The 22,167-nt window shown below is 43.9% G+C and overlaps 1 protein-coding gene across 3 annotated transcripts in view; it reads left to right on the forward strand.

Annotated features, from left to right (window-relative positions):
- smtnb (smoothelin b) overlaps positions 1 to 22,167 on the forward strand; it is a 416,118-nt gene that overhangs the window by 73,934 nt on the left and 320,017 nt on the right. For all 3 annotated transcript variants that reach the window (XM_041203610.1, XM_041203611.1, XM_041203609.1), the window contains exon 2: positions 15,162 to 15,322. In XM_041203610.1, the coding sequence (XP_041059544.1) occupies positions 15,162 to 15,322 (161 nt within the window). The remainder of the gene's footprint in view (positions 1 to 15,161; positions 15,323 to 22,167) is intronic.

The following is a 22,167-nucleotide window of genomic DNA, read 5'->3' on the forward strand; positions in this document are numbered from 1 at the left end:
ATCAGCAAAGTGATGGAAAAGGTCATTGTCGGTGCTATCAAGCAGCTCTTACTCAGCAGTAACCTGCTCACTGGTGTTCAGTTTGGGTTCCACCAGACCCACTCAGTTCCTGATCTAATTACAGCCTTAGTCCAAACATGGGCAAAAGAACTGAACTCAAGCTGAGGTGAGAGTGACTGCCATTGACGTCAAGGCAGCATTTGACCAAGTGTGGCATCAAAAGGTCCTAGCAAAACTGGAGTTAATGAGAATCAGAGGGAAACCCCCCACTGGTAGGAGTCCTACCTAGGAAGATGGTTGTGGTTGTTGGAGGTCAACCATTTCAGTCCCAGGACATCACTGTGGAAGTTCCTTAGAGCAGTGTCTGAGGCCCAAGCATCTTCAGCTGTTTAATCAATAACCTTACCTCCAGCATAAGGTCAGAAGTAGGGATGTTCGCAGACGATTGCACCATGTTCAGCATCATTCACAACTCCACAGACACTGAAGCAGCCTGGACAACACTCAGGCTTGGGTTGATAAGTGGCAAGTAATATTTCACGCACACAGGTGCCAGGCAATGGCCACCTTCAACAAGAGAGTATCTAACCATCTCCCCATGACATTCAATGGCATTACCATCACTGAAACCCCTACTATCAATATCTTGGGGGTTACCATTAACCAGAAAATGAACTGGACCAGCCAGATAAATACCGTGGTGACAAGAGCAGGTCAGAAGCTGGGAATTCTGTGGAGAGTAACTCACCTGCTGAATCCCCAAGCCTGTCTACTACCTACAAGGCACAAGTTAGGAGTGTGATGGAATACTCTTCACTTGCCTGGGTGAGTGCAGCTCCAACAATACTCAAAAAGCTCGACACCATCCAGGACAAAGCAGCCTGTTTGATTGGTATCCTATTCACTACCGTCAACATCTACTCCACCATTGATGCACAGTGGCAGCAGTGTGTGCCAATTACAAGATGCACTGCCGGAACTCGCCAAGGCTTCAACAGCACCTTCCAAACTCTCAAACTCTACCATCTAAAAGGACAGGGGCAGCAGATGCATGGGAACACCACCACCTGCAAGTTCGCCTCCAAGCTGCGCACCATCCTGACTTGGAACTATATTGCCGTTCCTTCACTGTCGTTGGGTCAAAATCCTGAAATTCTCTGCTTAATAGCACCACACCACTTGGCCTGCAGTGGTCTAAGAAGGCAACTCACCACCACCTTCTCAAGGGCAATTAGGAATGGGCAATAAAAATGCTTTCCTAATCAGTGATGCCCAAGCCATGTGAAAGAATTTTTTAAAAATCGGATTATTTATCTAACTTGATGTTTGTGGGGACCCTGCTAACTACATATTTCCTGTTGGGTTTCTCCACATAACGATTGTGCTTGAAATTTTTGATTTGGATATGAAGTGCTTAGAGATGTGCTTGGGACAATGCACCATAAAAAAAAACTTGTATTTATCTTTTACATGCTGGTAGAATTTTTAAATCTCCAGAATCAATTTGCACAAATTCTCCAGGCCTATGAACTACTTGCAGTTTAAACTAAAATCTTTTTACTCATTTTTGGTGAAATACTTTCATTCCATTTGGCTTAGAAAGTAAAACTGGAAGTAGCACCACATAATCCACGTGAACCAGGGTTGACTTTAATCTTAAAGTCTACCTCCCAGTTTTTCTATATGAAATAGTACCTCTGGCCAGTAAACAAACATTGTGCTGTCTGGGCAAGTGAAGGTGATTAGGCAAGATAAGCAGTCAAGTAGGACTGTAGGGGGTTGCTGGCTCACAACTGTGTTCCAGATTTGATCACCTGTGGAAGGATATGTGTATCATTCTGTGCAGCTGCAAATTGGATTTATTATAATACATTACCATTATTCCATGCATGTTCATTTAGCATTTTCATTTATTGAGAACCCAGTGAAGGGCTGGATAGTGTATGTTTTCAGTTAAAGTCAGGGATTATTAATTAGGGATGTTAAGCAAATGTGCTTACCCACAAAACTTGAAAAATCTGACTAAAAGGTGTAAAGCTGACTTATCCCTCAATATGTTGATAACTGACAAACAGCCCATGAGTGAAGGTTTATGACCAAGACTATTGCTTCAAGGTGACTTAGGTTAAATTTGTCTTTATTACATTTGTGTTTCAAGATGTTTATTCCTGTTTTGGGATTACTCATGCAATTCAATGTCTTTTCTATTGAGACCGAAATCTAATGGTCCCATGTATGAACTAATGATTAAGCTAGTTACAATGAGGGAACTGAGGCAACAACTAATGCTGGAAGCACATAAGAAAGACTTGCATTTATATGGTACCTTTAACTGCCTCAGGGCATCCCAAAGTGCATTAAAGTCAGTGAAGTACTTTTGAAGTGTAGCCACTGTGGGAAGCATGAGGAAGTCTGGAACCTTACTGGTACATTAGCCATCAAAACTCTCCATGTGCAGGGTGGGCAGGGGCAAAGGGAAGGAAGAGTTTACAATTTTTTTTAGACTTAAGGCCACAAGTGTGCACTGCCAAGGATCAATCCTTGTCCTCCCCCATTTCTCATCTACATGCTGCCCTTGATGACATTATCTGAAGGCATGGTGTGAACACATACACTGATGACACCCATCTCTACCTCACTGTCACCTCTCTTGACTCCTCTACTGTTGCTAAGTTATCAGGCTACTTATCTGACATCCAGCACTGGATGAATGTAAATTTCCTCCATTTTAAATATTGGGAAGACTCAAACCATTTTTTCCATCCACATTTCAAACTCCGTTCCCTAGATATCAACCCCACCCCTCTCCTTGGCAATAGCCTGAGTTTAAGCTATTTTGTTGGCATCCTTGGTGTCACATTTGATCCTGAGATGAGCTTCCGACCTCACTTGTACCATCTCTAAGTCTGCCTATTTCTACCTCAGTAACATTGCTTGACTTTGCTTCTGTCTCAGCTCATATGTTGCTGAAACCCTCACCCATACCTTTGTTTCCTCTGGACTTGACTATTCTAACACACTGCTGGCTGGTATCCTATATTCTACCTTCCATAAACTTGAGGTCATTCAAACTCTGTTGCCCGTGTCTAAACTTGCAGGAAGTCCCGTTCCCTTATCACCCCTGTGTTTGCTGATCTACATTGGCTACTGGACAAGGAACATCTTGATTTTAAAATTCTCACCCTTATTTTCAAATCTCTCCATGGCCTTGCCGCTCCCTTTTTCTGTAATCTCCTCCAACCCCACAGCCTTCTGAGATATCTGTGTTCCTCTAATTCTGGCCTCTTGAGCACTCAATTTTAATTGCTCCACTATTGGTGGATGTGCCTTTATTTGCCTGGAATTTCCTCCCTACACCTCTTTGTCTCTCCCCTTCGCTTTCCTCCATTTAAGGCACTTCTTAAAACCCAGCTCTTTGACCAAACTTTTGATCATCTGACCTAATATCCCCTTAGGTGGCTCAACTGTCACACTTTGTTTTAGAATGTTCCTGTGATGTGCCTTCATTATGTTAAAGGTGCTGTATAGCTATAAGTTGTTGTTGTTGCCTGACCTATAAACTGCATTGGCAGCCCCAATTTTTTATACAAAGAGAGGGCAATGAAGGGTCCAATATGATGCATGTATGCATTCATTCATGCTGGGTATGCATTGCATGCCATATTGGGCAGGGCACTGTGTAATTGCCCAGAGCATCTGCCTGAAACTGGCTTGAGGCCTATTGCACATGCAAACCAAAGGTTCTTTCAAGCCCAGTTACAAAATTAGTGAGATAGTTGATGCGTTGGTTTTAATTTTCCAAAATTCACTAGATTCGGGAAAGGTTCCATTAGATTGGAAAATAGCAGCTCCTTTATTCAAAATGGGAGGGAGACAGAAAGCAGGAAACCTCAGGCCTATTAACTTAACATCTGTCACATAGAAAATATTAGAAGCTATTATTAAAGCCGTTATAGCAGGGCACTTAGAAAAATTCAAGGTAATCAGGCAAAGTCAACATGGTTTTGCGAAAGGGAAATCAGATTTAACCAACTTATTGGAATTCTTTGAAGGAGTACCATATGCTGTGTATAAAAGCGAGCCAGTGGATGTCCTGTATGTAGATTTTCAGAAGGCATAGGATGTAACATATTGGCATGGATAAAAGATTGGCTAGCTAAAAGAAACAGTGTAGGCATAAATGGGTCATTTTCTGGTTGGCAAGATATAATGAGTGGTGTACCACAGGTATCAATTTTTTAACAATCTTTATAAATGATTGGATGAAGGGATGGAAGGTATGGTTGCTAAATTTACTGATGATACAAAGATAGGTAGGAAAGTAATCTGAAAAGTGCATAAGGAGGCTACAAAATGATATAGGTTAGAGGAGTGGGTAAAGATCTGGCAAATGGAGTATAATAAGGGAAAATGTGAAATTGTCCATTTTGGCAGGAACAATGAAAAAGAAGCATGGTATCGCAAGCAATTAGGAAATCTAATAGTAAGTTATTGATTATTGTGAAGGGAATTGAAAACAGAAGTAGGGAGGTTATGCTTCAGTTGCACAGGGCATTGGTTTGACCATGGGCAACATTTTCCCCCTGTTTGGGGGGGGGGGAGATGAGTGGGAGCTGGCATGGGCAGGTGGGTTCCCAATTGGTGCCACCAGTTGGGGGCGCGCTGCCATTTTGTGGGCAGGCCAGTTAAGGCCCGCCCCGCGTGATGTCCGCTTGGAAGCACTGTGCGCTCCCTGTGTGTGTGGAGGGGGGGATTCCCTGAGCCGGCAGTGCGCTCCTTCGCGCATGCACGCAAAAGAGTGCACAGATCTCCCTAAGGCAAAGTGCTGTCTCAGGGAGATCGGCTCAAAAGTGAAAAGCAGTTTAAAGAATAGAAATAATTTTACTGACATTTCCCCTCATGTGACACTGTCACATGGGTTGGGACTTGTCCATAACTTTTATTATAAAATATTCTGAAATTTTTAAATCCCTCTTGAAACCTCATCTCGCCTGTGGATGAGGTTTCATGTTTTTTTCAGAAGCCTACCTGGGCTCCCAGCCTGCCCGCCAACCTTAAGGTTGGATGGGCAGGTTCATTAATGGCTTAATTAGTTTTTCAAAGGCCTTAAGTGGCCGTTGACAGTTCAGCTGAACTGAAAATCTAAATGACACAGGGTGACGTCGGGATGCATGCCTGATGACACCCTGCATCATTTTACGCATCAACAAACGGGCCTTACTGTGTACTGTATTGGTCTCCTTATTTAAGGAAGGATGTAAATGCGTTGAAAGCAGTTCAGAGGTTTACTAGATTAATATCTGGAATGCGCAGGTTGTCTTGTGAGGAAAGGTTAGGCTTGTACCCGCTGGAGTTTAGAAGAGTAAGGCGACTTGATTGAAACATGTAAGATCCTGTGGGGTCTTAACAGGGTGGATGTGCAGAAGATGTTTCCTCTTGTGGGATAATCTAGAACTAGGGGGTCACTGTTTAAAAATAAGGGGCTACCCATTTAAGACAGATGAAGAAAAACTTTTTCTCTGAGTTGAGTCTATGGAACTCTTCCTCAAACGGCGATGGAGGCAGTCTTTGAATATCCTTCAGGCAGAGCTAGATAGATTCTTGATAAGCAAGGTGGTGAAAAGTTACTGGGGATAGGCAGGAATGTGGAGTAAAGATTAAAATCAGCTCAGCCATGATCTTTTAAATGGTGGAGCAGGCTGAAGGGGCCGAGTGGCCTACTGCTCTTAATTTATATGTTCATAGTCCTGTACTGTCTGCAGCCTGGGCAATGATGTTACTGTCAGTTTTCTCAAGGTGGAAAACAGTCACAGTAATGTCTTTGATGCAAAGTCTTTAAACTGAGGATCAATGTTAATTTTAGTTTGTCTTCAGTCTAGCAGGGGTTACCCAGTGTTTGTCAACTAAAGAATTTTATGGAACCAAAAGAAGCCATTCAACTTTTAAACTCATACTCTGAAGGAACTATCAACTTAGTTCCTTTTCCCATACCATCTAAATTATCTTTTAATTTAGAGATGGTAACCTGTAAATTTATTTTAACTTTTCTCATTCTTTCCTCTCCGTCAGTTTAAGGTCATGCAGTGAGATATCCAAATGTGCTGGTAACTGAAATTTTAATGCTTTTCATTAAAGGTAAAAACTGCCACCTGCTGGGTGCTACAGAAAACCACAGGCAGCATCCTTCCACATGTTTTATTTGGTAACCCTGTCTTAGAGTTCTGATTTCAAGTACAGTTAAGGGATGACTAGGTATTTTGAATTTATTAAATACCATTAACACAGAAAAATATCCTGGGGTGCTTCATGGAAGTATAAGGGAAAAAATCATTGTTAATACTTGTATTTATGTAACACCCACCCTTCATAGCTGATATAATTGCCATTGTATATGGGCCAGCTGACTCCCCCATGACTACAGCTGTGTCACCAGGTCAGAGGCTAGGAATTCTACAGCGAGTAACTCACCTCCTGATTCCCCAAAGTCTTATCCACCATCTACAAGGCGCAAGTCAGGAGTGTGATGGAATACTCTCCACTTGCCTGGATGAGTGCAGCACCAACAACACTCAAGAAGCTTGACACCACCCAGGACAAAGCAGCCCGCTTGATTTGCACCCTATTCACAAACATTCACTCCTTCTACCACCAACACTCAGTGGCAGCAGTGTGTACCATCTACAAGATGCACTGCAGGAACTTACCAAGGTTCCTTATACAGCATCTTTCAAACCCACAACTGCTACCATCTGGAAGGACATGGGCAGTAGATGCATGGGAATACCACCACTTGGAAGTTCCCCTCCAAGCCACACTGTCTTGACAAGGAAATATATTGCCATTTCTTAACTGTCGCTGGGTGAAAATCCTGGAACTCCCTCCTTCCCTAATAGCACTGTGGGTGTACCTATACCACATGGACTGCAGCGGCTTAAGAAGGCAGCTCACCACCACCTTCTCCAGGGCAATTAAGCATGGGAAACAAATTCTAGCTTAACCAGTGACATTCACATCCCATGAGCTGCATCAGGGAGATTAAGTTCATATTTAAACTTTGAAATAAAGAGAGAAAAAAATTATTCAGACATGTCCCCTCATGTGCCAGTGTCACATATGGAATATGTTTGTGAAGTAAGCACAATTTATTTATTAATTTAATAAAACCTTCATGAAACCTCATCCCACCCGTGGATGAGGTTTCATGAAAAACGTGAAGGCTGCTTGGACTCCTTGCCTGTCCGCTTTGAGAATTAGTTTAATTAGTTTACTAATGGCCTTAACAGGCCTTTGACAGTTCGGTGGGCGCACAGTCGCCTCTGGTGCGCGGCCGCCGAACAGAAGATTGGAATGATACGCGGTGACGTTGGGATGCACACCCGATGTCACCTTGCGTCATTTTACGCATTGGCATGTGGGGCATGCCCTCGCATGCCAATGAGAAAATTCTGCCCCTTGTTCGCATTCCAAATCTAATTGCCCCGCCAGTGGATCATTAGACTGGTCCGATTCACGATTGGATATAAGTGACATTGCACCCTGTGTTTTTGCTTTCTGTGTTTTCCCTATTTTAACTTTTCTCATTCTATCCTCCCCATCAGTTAAGGTCATGCAGTGAGATATGGCGAACTGCACTTCACTCTTGACTTCAAGGCTTATATGCGTAGTGTTCACCTACCTTACACTACACTCCTCTGACTCTGACTCTGTGCAAGGCATGACCAGTGGGAAGGGAAGAGAGGGTGGAAGACACATGCTTGATTAGGGTTGGTGGAGGGTTGACTGGACAGAGCCAATGGAAGGAGTGGACAGAGTCACTTATTGGAGGGTGGTGGTGGTGGGAGGGAGGTTAGTGACTGGAGCCCGGGAGGGAAGGGGGAGGCAGAGACACATGACTGGGGAGGGGGCCGCTGTTGGGCATGACTGGAGCCCAGGAGGGAAGAGGTAGACAGAGACACATGACGAGAGGCATGGGTTAAAGGAAGAGGGGGATTGCAAGGGGAGGCTAAAGGCCCCTGAGGAACATGGGCTCCATGAAGACCCAGAAGCTGTGGAGGAGAGACCAATTCCATGGGAGCATTTGACAAGGCCTAGGGCATACTGAAGACGCCTCTCATACTTGCAGGTAAGTGAGAGAGTGCCACAGACTCCTTTGCTTGTCAAGGTGGCTCACATTGGCCACATTTTTCGGGAGGATCTGACACCAGGGACTGGAAGGTCATCCATTGCCAGTTGCTCTAAGGGTCACCACCACACAACTTTTTTGCAAGTGGCTCATTCCAGGGCTCCACTGGAGGATCTCTGCGGAATATTACAATCCTCCACTTATAAAGGCATACAAGAGGTCATTGATGCCCTCTTCAGTAAGGCACACAATTATGTCTAGTTCTCCCTGGATGAAGCCAGTCAGGCTGCCAGAGCAGTGGGATTTGTAACAATCGCTGGCTTCCCACGTTGACTGCACACATGTGGACTTACATGCTCCCTGGAAGCAGCCACTAAGATTTATCAACAGAAAAGTCTTCCATTCTCTCAACGTGCAGTTGATTTGTGATCACCGAAAGCAGATTATCTTTGAGGGCCCTCAGCGCATTCAGGGTTGGCTCCTCTGTGATAAAGACTACCTGCAAAAGATGTGGCTAATGATGCCTGTTCGGCAGCCACAGAGTGCTTCAGAGGAGGGGCTCAATGTGGCTCTTTCTGCAACATACTCCTTGATTGAGTAAACCATTGTCATGTTGGAGATGTCTTTCCAATGTCTGGACCAGTCAGGCAGTGCTCTCCAGTACTCTTCCCAGAGTCCCAAATCATTGTGGTTTGCTGCGCTGTACACAACCTGGCGCTCCAAAGGGAGATGGGTTGCCAAAATAAGAGATTGAGGAGCTGCACATCCCCTCTGAGGAGGATGCTGAAATGGATGACTTTGAAGAGGGCGAGGATGTTGATGCCTCACAAGAGGGGGCCACTGCACAGGCCAGAAGTTGCAGGCATGCCAATGGGACCCTTACAGTGACAAGGTTCACACCTTCTTTCCTATCCTGAACATCTCACTAAAGGTCATAAATCTCAAAGTGTAGAAACAATTTTGCTTGACGATGGCCTCATCCTTGAAAGGCTAGGCTGCCTATGGAGCATGTGGCCACTCACCCCCTTGAACCTTCTCTGCCATTAATAAGAAAATGGCTGATCTGATGGTAACTTCAACTCCACATTCCCACTTACCCCTTATAACCTTTCACTTCCTTGCTTATCAAGAATCTATCTACCTCTGCCTTAAAAATATTCAAAGACTCAGAGTCTTCCTCTGCCTTTTGAGGAAAAGAGTTCCAAAGACTCACGCCCCTCGAGCAAGGGATGAGTAGGCATGAGGATCAACATCCTCAGGAGCAGATGCAGACCCCTGTACATGAAGAGGAAAGAGGAGGGAAACAAGGGACAGGAAAGCAATGAAGGTCATACCTTCAGCACTAAGTGTACTGCTGACCATTAAGAGGGCAATTAAGCCTATTAAAGCGATCTGTCTAACCTTACAGTTGGTGGATGGGCAAATCTGCCAGGCGGCATTTTTTATGAAACCTTATCCAAGGGCGGGATGAGGTTTCTGTTATTAAATTAAAAAAGTATGGACAGAATTTTCATCATGTATATGTCCATGTGACTGATTCTGATGTGTGGACATTTTTTTCAGATTTCAAAATCTTTATTGGTTTTAAATTCTTCAGTTCCTTGAGGCAGCTCTCTCTGCCTTCAGGGAGTTTTCATTCCGTGCTCCCCCATGCCCACACTTACACCAGCACCCACCCTCCTCCCACCCCACTCCGGCAGCGCTGAGCATTTCAGCGCATACCTCATGCTGGCTGGCCGTTAATTGGCCAGCCAGTGTGCAATCGCAATCGGGGGCCGATCGTGATCAATGGTCCGTTCCCTGGTCGCTCCCGGGCCCACTGATCGCATCCACATGCTGACCTAAAAATCCTGCCCCCTGAGTTGCATTTGCAAGAGATTTTGTTCTGTATGCTGTGCCATGGAGTGGTGTGTTCTGGGATTGCATGCTTAAATTGCCACATGGAACAACAGCGATGAGCTACTCCTCTGGAGTGAGGGACGAAGAATTAAAAGAACACCAGCAATGACCAGAAGCAGATTGCTCACCTGGATGGATGCAGTTACAACAGTCAGGAAGCTCAAGGTCATCTAGAATGCAGCACTTTGCTTGTTCGGTGTCCCTGCCACTGGACTCTCTCCACATTCTCCATTACTGGTGTACTGTGGCCACAGATTATATTCTACAGGATGCACTGCAGCAACTCACCAGGTTACTTTGGTAGAGGTCACAAGGAAGGAAGATGTTATCATTGAGAAATACAAGTGCAGCAAGTCATGGAAACACCATTCCCTCCAGATCATATGCCATCCTGAGATGGATATACAATGCCTATCCTTCATGTTTTGCTCATAATCCTGGAATTCCATACCTAATACCATTGTGGGGCATGATCACCACAAGGACAGCAGTAATTTAAGGAATAGGTCCAGTGTGGCCATGATAGTGTCACCCAATCCTAAGAAGCTTTTATTTTTCAAAAAATGAGTTCCATGCTATGGAATGAAATTGTTATGTTAGTGTTCTTGGTGTGTGTGGCAATCCATTTTGTGCTGGGGAAAGATGACTGTATTTACTACATTCTACATGAGCGAATACTTCTGTGTTTTCAGGGGACAATAAGTTTGCTTCTTTTTACTGATTTGAAACTAATTTTATTTAATCAATGGGCTTTTGAACTTGCATGATTATTACTGCTTGATTTCAATGGGAGTCCACTCAATGGAGGTAAGACTTCAATTGAGAGACAACAGATATGAAGACTGACATTGTGGATTCCATTTTAATAGAAAGAAAATGCAAAATTGTTCTGAACAAGTTTCTGGAAAGCAATAAATAAGCCAAGTGATAAGTTGGGTTTTCTTCATTGAGTTCGTGATCTCATTTGTGTGGCTGTGGTGAGATGTGTCTTGGGGCTGAATTTTCCCCCTGTTGGGGGGGGGGGGGGGTTTGTGTGGGATTGGGCAGGAGCTAATACGAACCTGATCGGCGCCCCCGATTGGGTGCATGCCGCCATTTTATGTGGGCGTGCCAATTATGCCTGAAGTCCTGAGAAATGTAACAAAGGTCAAAAAAATTTTAAGGACATGACCCCTCATGTGAAACTGTCACATGAGCTGGGACATGTCCATTAACTTTTTCAAAAGCTTTGATTTAATTAATGAACCCTTCATGAAACCTCATCCCGCCCATGGATGAGGTTTCATGAAAAATGTGAAGGTTGCCTTGGTTTGCCTGCCCGCTAACCTTAAGGTTGGATGGGCAGCTTTCCTAACAGCTTCAATTACTTGGTTAATGGCCTTAATAGGCCTTTGACAGTTCGGTGGGCACGCGGCTGCACGCCCGCCAAACTGGCAATCAAAATGACGCGCGGTGAGCGGGCCCCGTCCATATTCGCCGATGGGAAAATTCTTCCCTTAGAGTACAAACATCTTATGGGGGAGGAATGACACCAAAGGGGACATTGCGATGTTGTGCTATCTGGAACCATTACAGGAGGTGTCTGAATCTAGGGGTGCCAAAGATGAGGTAAAATAGGGGAGAAGATAATACCATAATGTGTAAGTGCTGAAAAACAGTTGCATAGATTCTCTTTAGTTTTATTGTTGCTAAATCAAGCATTGCAATCTCCACTGATAATTTAATGCGAGTAGCTGCATCATTATAATAGTAAGGTCTGAGGTTTAATTCATAGTCGGTGCTCAGTTAGCTAATATCAGCTTGTGATAGAAAGGACGTTGCAATTCAAGGACAACATCAACCAGTGTTCCCATTCCTGATTGCTATCTAGTAACTTGCTGGAAATGTACATGTGTGCACATTCGGTGAGAACAGGATCAGGCTTGGGCATTATGCCTCTCAGTTGAATTATTTGCATTGCCAAGCATTATGTGAATATTAACCATTTTGTCAAAGTAATGGGCAATTGAATGGAGCTTCTGGAACCACATGAAAGCACAAGTCATTACCTTCAGCAGACTATGGGAGAAAATTGGAGTGGCAAGCAAGGAACTAAACAAAGGTCCTGATGGTGAGGTTTCTGTTTTAGCATTATGGCATTGATTTTTCTGTCATGGTGATGCCTCTCACCCACAAAATTAGAGCTGCTGGATATTCCTCTCTAGAGATTGAGGGAGAAGAGGAACTTGAGGGTGAGGTACTTTCTTACCTGAGATCAGCTAATTCACCATAAACCAGAGAGAATGTTAGACGTTTCTGGCCTGTGGGGTTGATTTGCAAACTAAGAAGGAAAGGGTCAACAAGTGGACATTTTAGCACATTTTTGTCTGAATGCAGCCAATAATTCTTGGCTACAAATTAATTTTTCCATAAACAATTTATCCAAAAAAGATTTATGACATTAATTCTCAAATGACATTGCTCAGCTCATACAATCCATGATTGCTACTCATTTGTTTTAATTTTTTAGCGATCTTGACAGAATGCTTTTTAAATAGCTGCTGTTAAATTGTGAACATTATTAAACACTGCATTAGTTTTGCAGGTCTGGCAGCATCGGCGGAGAAGAAAAGGGTTGTTGTTTCGAGTCCTCATGACCCTTCAGCAGAACAGTTCTGCTGAAGGGTCATGAGGACTCAATGTTAACTCTTTTCTTTGCTGATGCTGCCAGACCTGCTGAGTTTTTCCAGGTAATTCTGTTTTTATTTTGCATCCGCAGTTTTTTGTTTTTATCACTGCATTAGTTTTATTCAGACCCACTTTCTTTTTCCAAAAGACATAAAGCTGTTAATTAGTATCAGTCTTGTATCATTTGTTTCCATTTAGTTGTCAGAAGAGCGCTTGGAGAAAGATTTAATCTTTTAATGAATTTGTGATGTTTTCCCCACTTCAGTTGGCTTTCTATCTGGTTTGTTTAAACTGTTTGTGCATGAAGATCTACCTCACAGGTCTCCAGACTTGCTTGGCGTTAACTATTTTCCCCCATCTTGTGTGGCAGAGATTAATGCTTGGGTACAGTTTCTTATTCAACTGTATATTCTTGGAATGCAATCCAACCATGATTATTTAGGCGACTTAACAATGATGTGCATCACTACGAAGCCCTCACCTGTCTTGTATGTCCACATACATGCAAATGAATGCATAAAGGGCAGAATTTTCTGCCTGTCGGGGGTTTGTGCAGGTGCTTTTGTGGGCGGGTGGGTTCCCGATTGGCTCCCCCTGTTGGGAGCATGCCGCCATTTTACATGGGTGGGCCATATAAGGCCCACCCAGCGTGACGTCTGCCCTGAAGCGCTGTGTGGTCTGTGTGCGGGCAGGGGGGCGATTACCTGAACAGGTCTATGCGCTCTTTCGCGCATATGCGAAAGAGCTCACAGATCTCCCTGAGGCAAAGTGCTGCCTCAGGGAGATCACTACAACCTTAAACTGTGCTGAACGGAGAAGAAAAAAATGATTGACATGTCCCCTCATGTGACACTGTCACATGAGCTGGGAAGTGTCAATTACTTGAATGTTAAAACTTAATAAACATTTTTAAAGCCCTCATGAAACCTCATCCTGCCTGTGGATGAGGTTTCATGTTTATTCGGAAGCCTGCCTGGGCTCCCGGCCTGCCCGCCAACTGTAAGGTTGGACAGGCATCCCTGACAACGATCTCAATTAGGCAATTACCAGGCCTTAATAGGCCTTTGACAATTCAGCGGGCACGCAGCTGATTCGGTTGCCCGCCTGCCGAACTGAAAATCTAAATGACATGGGGTGACATCAGGATGCTCGTCCGACGTCACCCCGCGTCATTTTACGCATCGGCGCGTTGGTCCCACCCCACCGCACGCCGACTGGGATTTCTGCCCAAAGTTTCTAGCAGAAGTTGCTAGAATGTAATCAGGAGCGTAAACCTTTTATTTCCAATCCTTTCCTAACAGAGTGGTTAATTGTATAAATTTCACTATTATGTTAGTGAACCTGAGATCTTCCCGGTCTGTATGAGGCTCTGTATTAAAGTGATTTTTACTATGAGTCATGAGGGTGAGGGGGTGGGGGGGATGAGTTGGAAAAGAGATGAAAAGGGGAAGCCTATCTACCAGACATAAGCCAGCTATTAATAGGTTTCATCTTTTTAGGAATAAACTGATTTTGGGGAGAGTAACTTTAATAGAATAATTGTAGATCCAAAACATTATGTGAAAGATAACATATAACTGGAATCTTACCAATTATTATCTATGAAAAAATAATAGTGGAAGTGAGACATTTCAGTAAGTAGAGGAATTAGGTAGTTGACCAATTTGGCTGCTGTTCCATGACTCTTGACAGTTGGCAAGAGCATAAAGGGGTTTTAGAGAAGGTTGCCTGCCTCTCCCTTTTGATTGATGAATGGAATGTGGTGTGTGGAAGAGATAAATTAAACATCTTTTATTACAGTGCCAAAGATGCATTGAGTTCATTTGTGCAAAAAGGGGACAATGTTGTTTGATTTCTCGTTTTGAACAAAACTTCTTTTTTAAAAACCCCTTAACCAGAGCCAATGAAACAGAACATCTTTTCATTTAAATCATGGCTGTTTATGGGACATCACTATGCTCAAATTGGTTGCTACCTTCCCTTCCATTAGAACAGTGACTATACATTGCAACTATTTCATTGGTTTTCAATTACTTTGGGATATTGTGAGGTTATGAAAGTTAACATGGATGGAATTCATTCTTTCCTTCCTCCTGCCCTTCCTAAAAGCTTCTAAAATGTAAATGGGACATAGTAAAAGTTAAGCAATTTTTGCATTTCCATGTTTTGTGATGTCGAAGCAGCAATTAATTAGTTTCATTTTAGGTTTTTAATTAGCTTTTATCACCCACAAAAGATTTCAGAACTTGATATATGAATTCACTTATTTCTGATGAAAGGCTTGAAACATTAACTTACTTCTTTCCACAGACACTGCCTGACGTCTTGAGTATATTCAGCATTAAGTGTTTTAGTTAAGATTTCCAACATCTGCAGAATTTAGCTTTTGTATTTCACTCACTGTCTGGTTTAGAATCGGCAAACAGTAATTTTATGTGAATCTATCTAAATGTTTTCCTTTTTCCTGGAACAGCTTGAAGTGACTGATGACCTAGATGAACGCAGACTTATTCGTTCCGCTATATGTGAACTGAGGAGAAAAGAACTAAAAGGAATGGAGGAAGCACTATCTTCCAAACGCTTTCGTTCTGAAAGAACAAATGAACGCCTTGAAAACAAAGAGAATCGTCTACGGTAAGATTATATTCAGTACAGCAGTGAGTTTAAATATTCATGGCTTAAATAAACACTGGTCATTAGGCAGGGAAATGTACACTGGTGCCAGCTGTATATGGAAACTTCTTACCTGGTCTTTCTGGTACAGAAATGTATATATCAGAGTTTCCTGAAAGCTCAATAGGGAAACTTACTCCTTCATCTGGACTTGGGCCATACAGATAAGCAGTCCCCAAGGCTCAAACACTAATTCTGTGCCTTGTTATTGTTATCTCAACTGAAGCATTAGTGGAAGCACCACATTTTGTCTGCATGTCTCTAGATTAGGGTGAGAGACAAAGTCTATGATCAATGCTGAAAAGTGCACTTGTGTGGTTCTTTTGTGTGAGGACAAAATTGGACTCAATATGATGGCTTGTCTAGTTGAACTACATACCTACAGATTGTCTGGGCTTTTGCATGAAGAATGGCCACTTGCATGAAGAGCAGCAAGCTGAAAAGAGTTGCAATTGTGTAAAAGCAATAACAATATGGTAATTATAATAGGCGATTTCAACTTTCCCAACATTAATTGGGATACACATAGTGTTAAGGACTTGGATGGAGTGGATTTCTTGAAATGTGTACAGGAGAACTTTTTAGGTCAATATGTAGAGGGTCCAACAAGGGACGGTGCAGTGCTGAACCTAATTCTGGGGAATGAAGCTGGACAGGTGGCTGAGGTAGTGTTGGGAAGTATTTTAGTGATAGCGACCACAACATGGTACAGTTTAAGTTTGTTATGGACAAAGAAATAGACAAGTTGCAAAAAATGTTTTAGATTGGGGGGAAGAGTGGATTTTAGTAAAATAAGGCAGGATCTGGCCAAGGTATACTGGGAACAGTTACTTGTGGGGAAATCTACAGAGGAGCAGTGGGGGGTGTTCAAAAAGGAAATGGGGAGGGCACATGCTCAACATGTTCCCTCTAGGGTGATAGGAAGGAGTAACAAGCCCAGAGAACCATGGATGACCAGAGATATTCAGGTTACGATGAGAAGGAAAAGAGAGGCTTTTAGCAGGTACAAGGGGAGCAAATGAACAGAGGCTTTTTACATGGGTGGGCCATATAAGGCATTTAGCAGGTACAAGGGAAGAAAGTCAGCAGAGGCATTAGTGGAGTACAGAAAGTGCAGGGTGGGGCTTAAGGAAGCAATTAGGAGAGCATAGAGGGGATATGAGAAAGCTCTGGCTGGTAAAAGTAGGGAAAATCCCTAGATATTCTATAAGTATATCAATGAGAAGAGGATAACCAGGGAAAGAGTAGGGCCCATAAGGGACCAAGGGGGCAATCTATGGGTGGAGCCAGAGGACATTGCTAGAGTATTGAATGAATACTTCACATCCATCTTCACCCAAGAGAATGAGGATGAAGATATCGAACTCTGGGAGAGAGACTGCGAGGTTTATGAGCAAATTGATATAAGGAGTGACAAGGTGTTGGAGATGTTGGCAGGCTTAAAAGTGGACAAATCTCCAGGTCCAGATGATTTGTGTCCCAGACTGCTGAGGGAGGCAAGGGAGGAGATTGCAGGGACTCTGACCCAAATTTTTAATTCCTCTCTGGCCACGGGGAAGGTGCCAGAGGACTGGAGAACAGCTAATGTGGTTCCTCTATTTAAGAAGGGTTGTAGAGATAGGCCAGGGAACTATAGGCCAGTGAGTCTCATGTTAGTGGAAGGGAAACTACTGGAGAAAGTTCTGAAGGAGAAAGGCAAAATTTGATCAGGGATAGTCAGCAGGGCTTTGTCAGAGGGAGGTCATGCCTAACAGATTTGATTGAATTTTTTGAGGAGGTGACCAGGTGTATAGATGAGGGTAGTGCAGTTGATGTAGTTTATATGGATTTCAGCAAAGCCTTTGACAAGGTCCTACATGGGAGACTTATAAAGAAGACAAATGCACATGGGATACAGGGTAATTTGATAAGTTGAATTAAAATTGGCTTAGTTGTAGGAGACAGAGTGTGATGACAGAAGGATGCTTTAGTGACTGGAAGCCAGTGTCCAGTGGTGTAACACAGGGATCTGTGCTGGTTCCCCTATTATTTGTCATCTATATAAATGACATAGATGACTATGTGGGGGGTAGGATTAGTAAGTTTGCGGATGACACAAAGATTGGCTGCGTGGTTAATAGTGAGGTTGAGTGTCTTGGGCTACAGGAAGATATAGATGGGATGGTCAAATGGGCAGATAAGTGGCAGATGGAATTTAACCCTGAAAAGTGTGAGGTGATGCAATTTGGAAGGAGTAATTTGACAAGGAAGTATTCAATGAACAGCATGACACTAGGAAGTTCTGAGGAACAAAGAGACTTTGGCTTGTGTGTCCATAGATCTCTGAAGGTGGAGGGGCATATTAGTGAGGTGGTGCAAAAGGCATATGGGACACTTACCTTTATCAATCGAGGCATAGATTACAAAAGTAGGGAGGTCATGTTGGAGTTGTATGGAACCTTGGTGAGGCCACAGCTGGAGCACTGTGTGCAGCTCTGGTCGCCACATTATAGGAAGGATGTGATTGCACTGGAGGGGGTGCAGAGGAGATTCACCAGGATGTTGCCTGGGATGAAACATTTAAGTTATGAAAAGAGGTTGGATAGAATTGGTTTGTTTTCGTTGGAGCAGAGAAGACTGAGGAGCGATCTGATCGCGGTGTACAAGATTATGAGGGGCATGGACAGGGTGGATAGGGAGCAGCTGTTCCCCTTGGTTGAAGGGTCAGTCACAAGGGGACATAAGTTCAAGGTGAGGGGCAGGAGGTTTAGGGGGGATGTGAGGAAAAACTTTTTTACCCAGAGGGTGGTGACGGTCTGGAATGCACTGCCTGGCAGGGTGGTGGAGGCGGGTTGCCTCACATCCTTTAAAAAGTACCTGGATGAGCACTTGGCACATCATAACATTCAAGGCTATGGGCCAAGTGCTAGTAAATGGGATTAGGTAGGTAGGTCAAGTGTCTCTCATGTGTCGGTGCAGACTCGATGGGCCGAAGGGCTTCTTCTGCACTGTGTGATTCTGTGATAACACCTTGTGGAGGGAACTTTTAACCTGAAGGTTATTAACAGTTATGATAAAAAGACTTCAAAAGCAAGGTGACTGGAACAAAGAACAGCAGAGGTACCAATGGATCCATGATTCAAAGGTCAGACATTTTGTGACAAAAAAATTAAATCCATGTTTGGGACCCAACTAGAAGCCTTTGAATCTTGGCTAACACAGAACCACTCAGCTGTGGTAACAGACTTTTCAACATGCTAAAAATAAATTAGTGAAGAGAAAAAACAGTGCCAATGTTTTAAGAGTGTCCAGCTGTAACAAACTGAGCTCAAGTTGTTTCCTTATAAATTCTAGAGAAATATTGCTGCAGTGTGAATTAGCACAAAGGTTCATGAGAGCTTACAACAGTGGTAATTTTAAAAACGATTCTCATCTATCTCCTTTCTCATATCTTAAATGCATGTTCTACATGAATAAACTCAAAGGGTTTGATTTAAAGGTCTCTGCTGGTGGATTTGAAGGCAGTGCGTCTTGTTAAATCCAGCAGCTGGCCTGCCCACTGCCTTCCCACCAGCCCCTGCCTCCACCAGTTATATCTGTGGCGGGAGTGGGGTCGGGTCGGCCACCTGTCAGTAACCCAATTGAGGCCCTTGAGTGAGTAATTAATGGCCACTTAAGTGTTGCATTATCTTGTTCTATAAATACAAACAAATCTGAAAGCAGGCTTAGAGGTTGAACACATCTTTAATAGAGGCTTCTTCTTACTGCTGCTATACATGCTGCTCACTGCAGACTAACTAAGACAGCTGTTGCATCACTGACATTGCATCACTTCCTGTGATGACATAACTATTTATATAACTTTGTTTAATTGAGTATACTTTACATATTAGCAAGCATGCTTTCACAACATTAAGGGCCTCTTCCTGCCACTGCCAGCATTTAACAGATGGCGGGGGAGGCCCAAGCCAAGCAGCAAGCCTGGCAGGTTTGCCGATGCGGTCTTGTGGTGGAGGGAGGTAGATTTCTCTTTAACTGGTCCCCTGGGCTAATCCTAAATTTGCCCTTCCCCCAATATTTAAAACTTTAGCCCACCCAACCCCCATTCACCCCCTATCCCCTGCCAGCTTGGCATCTGATGAGACCCCCAACCATATCTAAGTTATACAGCACTGCATGCCTGAAGTGCTGGAGAGTTGCCAGCCTGTGATTAGCTGGCAGCTTTCTGAGGTGGGACTTGCTGATCCAGAAAGGCAGAAGTCCTGCTTAGTGGTCCTTAAATGGCTGCAGGGAAGCTGGTGTACTCCTTGGTGAGCTCCCACCCCTGACTTCTGAGCCGAGAGGGGTTTGGGAATCCATTACCTCACGTAATTCAGCCTCGTGCGTCCATGTCAGAAACGGATTGTTATGTTTCAGAGGAGACAAAATGACTCTTGAACTTATGTCTTTGTGAAGGTGATGACAACTGTTAATTTTGTCATCTTTTGAGACACTTAGAGTTGTCTTTGAGGTTAGAAGTGGCAAAATTGTAATCTTTGTTGTTTTCATCCTGTCCACTTGTTCAAATCTGAAATCTTGGCAAAGATAGACCAGCCACTTCTCAAGTACTACAGAAACAGAGTTTTGCCAGAGAACTTAAAAGTGACAGAAATTACAAACATGTGTTCTAGGAAAGATATACTATACAATCAATGCATGAACTCTTGCACTGACTTGAGAAGCACTTCAGCAATTTTTCTGGAATTCACAAGCAAGTTATTTAGCTTGGGGCTAGGCTGGTTGTGCAGCCATGAGTTCTATAATCTTAAAGGGAAGGGTCATGAGGACTCGAAATGTTAACTCTTTTCTTCTCCGCCGAAGCTGCCAGACCTGCTGAGTTTTTCCAGGTAATTCTGTTTTTGTTTTGGATTTCCAGCATCAACAGTTTTTTGTTTTTATTTAGAAGAGTATTAATCTTGTTTATAAAAAGGCTAAGAAATTTTCATTTTTAATGTGTGTGCATTCCTCCAGATGAGAAACTAGGGATGTATTTTAAAAAGGTGAGGAATGGGCCGCAGCAGAATTGGAGGAGGGCTTTGACTTCCACCTGAAATTTGCATGAAATATACTCTTCCCCACTAGTACTGGCATCAATGCCAAATGAAATCGATTTTGGTAACAATCACATTGATGTTGTTTGTGACCTTGACGATGACACTGCTGACAAGCATGGGACTAAGGAGCAGAAACTGTGTGGTTAGGAGCTGGAATGTGAGGATGTTGGAACAGGCAGTGTTCTTCATGGACAGCACCTTTAGTGAGTAGTAGGGGTGTCAAGAAAGAGGAGGAGCGAGAGGGAACAGATAAACAACAAATTATATTGATTTTGGACATGGAAGTTTTTGTTCATGGACAGCCAGTAGAGACTGCTTGTTGTGGAGTTACTTATGTTCTCTAAAGATGCCCTTAGTTGAATGGGGATTTGAGGGGAAGATGTTGAAAGAGCTTGTCATGGTTGAACCATATTTGATGTACCTTCAGAAAGTTGTCTTCAGGCACTCGATCTTATTGTTTCAAGCCATGAATGTACTGTGTGAGTTCTGATAGGGATGAGTCTAAAAGGATGAAGTGAGACAGTTTTGCAGGAATTTGACAGAGGCATCCTTGATGAAAGGTTAGTTAAGGGAAGTTTACATGGTCTTGCGCACATGAGGGGGTTGGGGCCCACATGGGCCCCAGCTATACCTGTCTCTTTATGGGGTATGTGGAACATTCCTTGTTCCAGTCCTACTCCGGCCCCCTTCCACAACTCTTTTTCTCCAGTACATCGATGATTACTTCGGTGCTGCTGCATGCTCTTGTCGGGACTTGGAAAAATTTATTAATTTTGCTTCCAATCTCCACCCCTCCATCATTTTCACATGGTCCATCTCTGACACCTCCCTTCCCTTCCTTGACCTCTCTGTCTCAATTTCTGGTGATAGACTATCCACCAATATCCATTACAAGCCTACCGACTCCCACAGCTACCTCGACTACAGCTGTTCACACCCCGTTTCCTGTAAGGACTCCATCCCATTCTCTCAGTTCCTTCGCCTCCGTCGCATCTGTTCTGATGATGTTACCTTCAAAAACAGTTCCTCTGACATGTCCTCCTTCTTCGTTAACGGAGGTTTTCCAGCCACAGTCGTTGACAGGGCCCTCAACTGTGTCCGGCCCATCTCCCGCGCATCCGCCTTCACGCCTTCTCCTCCCTCCCAGAAACATGATAGGGACCCCTTGTCCTCACTTATCACCCCACCAGCCTCCGCATTCAAAGGATCATCCTCCGCCATTTCCGGCAACTCCAGCATGATGCCACCACCAAACACATCTTCCCTTCACCCCCCTGGCAGCATTCCGTAGGGATCGTTCCCTCCGGGACACCCTGGTCCATTCCTCCATCACCCCCTACTCCTCAACCCCCACCTATGGCACTTCCCCATGCCCACGCAAAAGATGCAACACCTCCTTTCTTCCTCTCTCCTCACCGTCCAAGGACCCAAACACTCCTTTCAAGTGAAGCAGCATTTCACTTGCATTTCCCCCAACTTAGTCTACTGCATTCATTGCTCCCAATGCGGTCTCCTCTACATTGGAGAGACCAAACGCAAACTGGGCGACCGCTTTGCAGAACACCTGCGGTTGGTCCGCAAGAATGACCCAAACCTCCCTGTCGCTTGCCATTTTAACACTCCACCCTGCTCTCTTGCCCACATGTCTGTCCTTGGCTTGCTGCATTGTTCCAGTGAAGCCCAACGCAAACTGGAGGAACAACACCTCATCTTCCGACTAGGCACTTTACAGCC

This window comes from Carcharodon carcharias, chromosome 13 (assembly GCF_017639515.1).
Source record: "Carcharodon carcharias isolate sCarCar2 chromosome 13, sCarCar2.pri, whole genome shotgun sequence".
NCBI classification, from domain to species: Eukaryota; Metazoa; Chordata; class Chondrichthyes; order Lamniformes; family Lamnidae; genus Carcharodon; species Carcharodon carcharias.